At 57.4% G+C, this 1,648-nt stretch overlaps 1 protein-coding gene across 1 annotated transcript in view; it reads right to left on the bottom strand.

Moving 5' to 3' along the window:
- The window catches only part of VOLCADRAFT_101043 (uncharacterized protein), a gene marked incomplete at both ends in the record, with an annotated part of 1,530 nt that extends 635 nt beyond the window's left edge, over positions 1-895 (bottom strand). Inside the window, 3 exons of the mRNA XM_002959508.1 lie at positions 127-243; positions 317-344; positions 777-895. Of these exons, the coding sequence (XP_002959554.1) occupies positions 127-243; positions 317-344; positions 777-895 (264 nt within the window). The remainder of the gene's footprint in view (positions 1-126; positions 244-316; positions 345-776) is intronic.
- Positions 896-1,648: the final 753 nt, after the last annotated feature.

Below are 1,648 nucleotides of genomic sequence, written 5' to 3'. Positions count from 1 at the left end.
TACGGCACACGGAAGAGTCACGACACCACAACCGATAGCAACCGACCAGTTAATCGCCCGTACAGCCGAAACAGATTGGTAATCTGCTGGACACATCCCTCAACTCAAATCAACGCACATACTGACACTCGTAATAGTGAAGTGCTCAGCCCCCCTCAGCACCACGACGGGGTGCCGCCGCCGCCACAGCAGCACCAACACGAGCCTCGGGAAGAAGACAACGGAGCCAGGCGCCTCTGCCACCTAGGGAAGAACGATAAAGGGAAAACACAAGCGCGTCAGAGAACGTCCCATTTCCTAGAAACAGCGCACTTACCTCCTTTACCCGTCCGCGAGCCCATAACCTGAGCGGGTAGAAACCCACCGTACGAGCATCAGGCGAGCATGCGGTGGTCGGGCCCTGCATTGCAAAGTCCCGCTTCGCGCAAATAGCGACACGAACAACGGACGCGGAGGTGGGGCTGGCGAGTGGTGCGCTCTTGGCAGCTCCACCTAAGGGACTACTAAAAACGGACACCGGCGAGGCCTTGGCGCTTCTCAACCGTTCCTATCCTTCTCTATCTCACCTCCTATGCACCACCCGCCCTCCTGCGGAAAAACTGCTCCCTGGTGACAGACAGACAGTGCACTCCCGCGCAGGGAAGCGAGAGAGAACTCAGGCCACTACCAGGGAGACCACTTCCGGAATCCTGCTGTGTTTTACGACATGCTACTGCAGGTTTTATTTGAAACCCTTGCACCCGTACCGCAACGTACGTTACTGTAAGGAACCGCACCGTACCGTATGGCATTCATATCCGCGGTACCGTGGCAGCAGTTGCCGGAAGGCGTCGTTGTGGAGCGAGTGCGCGGCGTCCATTACCGCGACGGGCAGCGTTTCCCACAACGAGGTCATTAAACACAGGCACATACTGAGATACACAGCAATCATGCTTGGATGGTGGCTAGCAACGCTAATCCGGACTTTGTTTTAGGGCTGGACACCTTTCCTTAAGGGGTCTGCTCCGCTGCGCTTTGCTACTGTTGCTCCTGCTGTTGCTGCTGCTGCTGCCACCAACCGCCAGCCAAGTACGACTGCATAATCACGCGATACGCGGCGCAGGAAAACACAATCGGCACGGCGACACGAAACATGTAGTACACGCCACGATACGGCACGGATCCATATCGCCGACTTACCGCATGTATCATCTGGAGGGTGCTTGCACCGTAGATACCGCCAAGCGCCGCCGGTCAAAAGGAGGGTACGCGGTTCGGGGAACAGGTGGGGTGGGGCGGGAGGGGATGATATCGTTTGCTTTGCTACTGCTTTGCTGCTACTGCTGCTGTCGCAGCAGACCGCCAGGCAGACATGATTGCACGCTCCCAACAAAATGCGGAACTGAAAACCCTAAACAGTACGACCAACCGCAACGCGCGAGGTATCTTGAAATCCAGGGGCTCATGCAAGGACTGCAGCTCGTGTAGCGCCCAATCGTTGCGCCCTCGGCATTGGTGTTGATATACGGCCGCCGCGCAGCCATAAGGACGTACCAGAGGCAGGCGGGAGGACGGGGCAGGAGGATGGGCGGAGGGGAAGGAATAATCAGCAAGGTACGATGAGGTGGTTCATGAGGCCGTCTTGTTGGGTTCACGGGCGAAAAGACAG

The sequence above is a fragment of the Volvox carteri genome (genome assembly GCF_000143455.1).
Source record: "Volvox carteri f. nagariensis unplaced genomic scaffold VOLCAscaffold_310, whole genome shotgun sequence".
Classification (NCBI taxonomy): domain Eukaryota; kingdom Viridiplantae; phylum Chlorophyta; class Chlorophyceae; order Chlamydomonadales; family Volvocaceae; genus Volvox; species Volvox carteri.
This window is presented reverse-complemented; position numbering and strand designations above follow the sequence as displayed.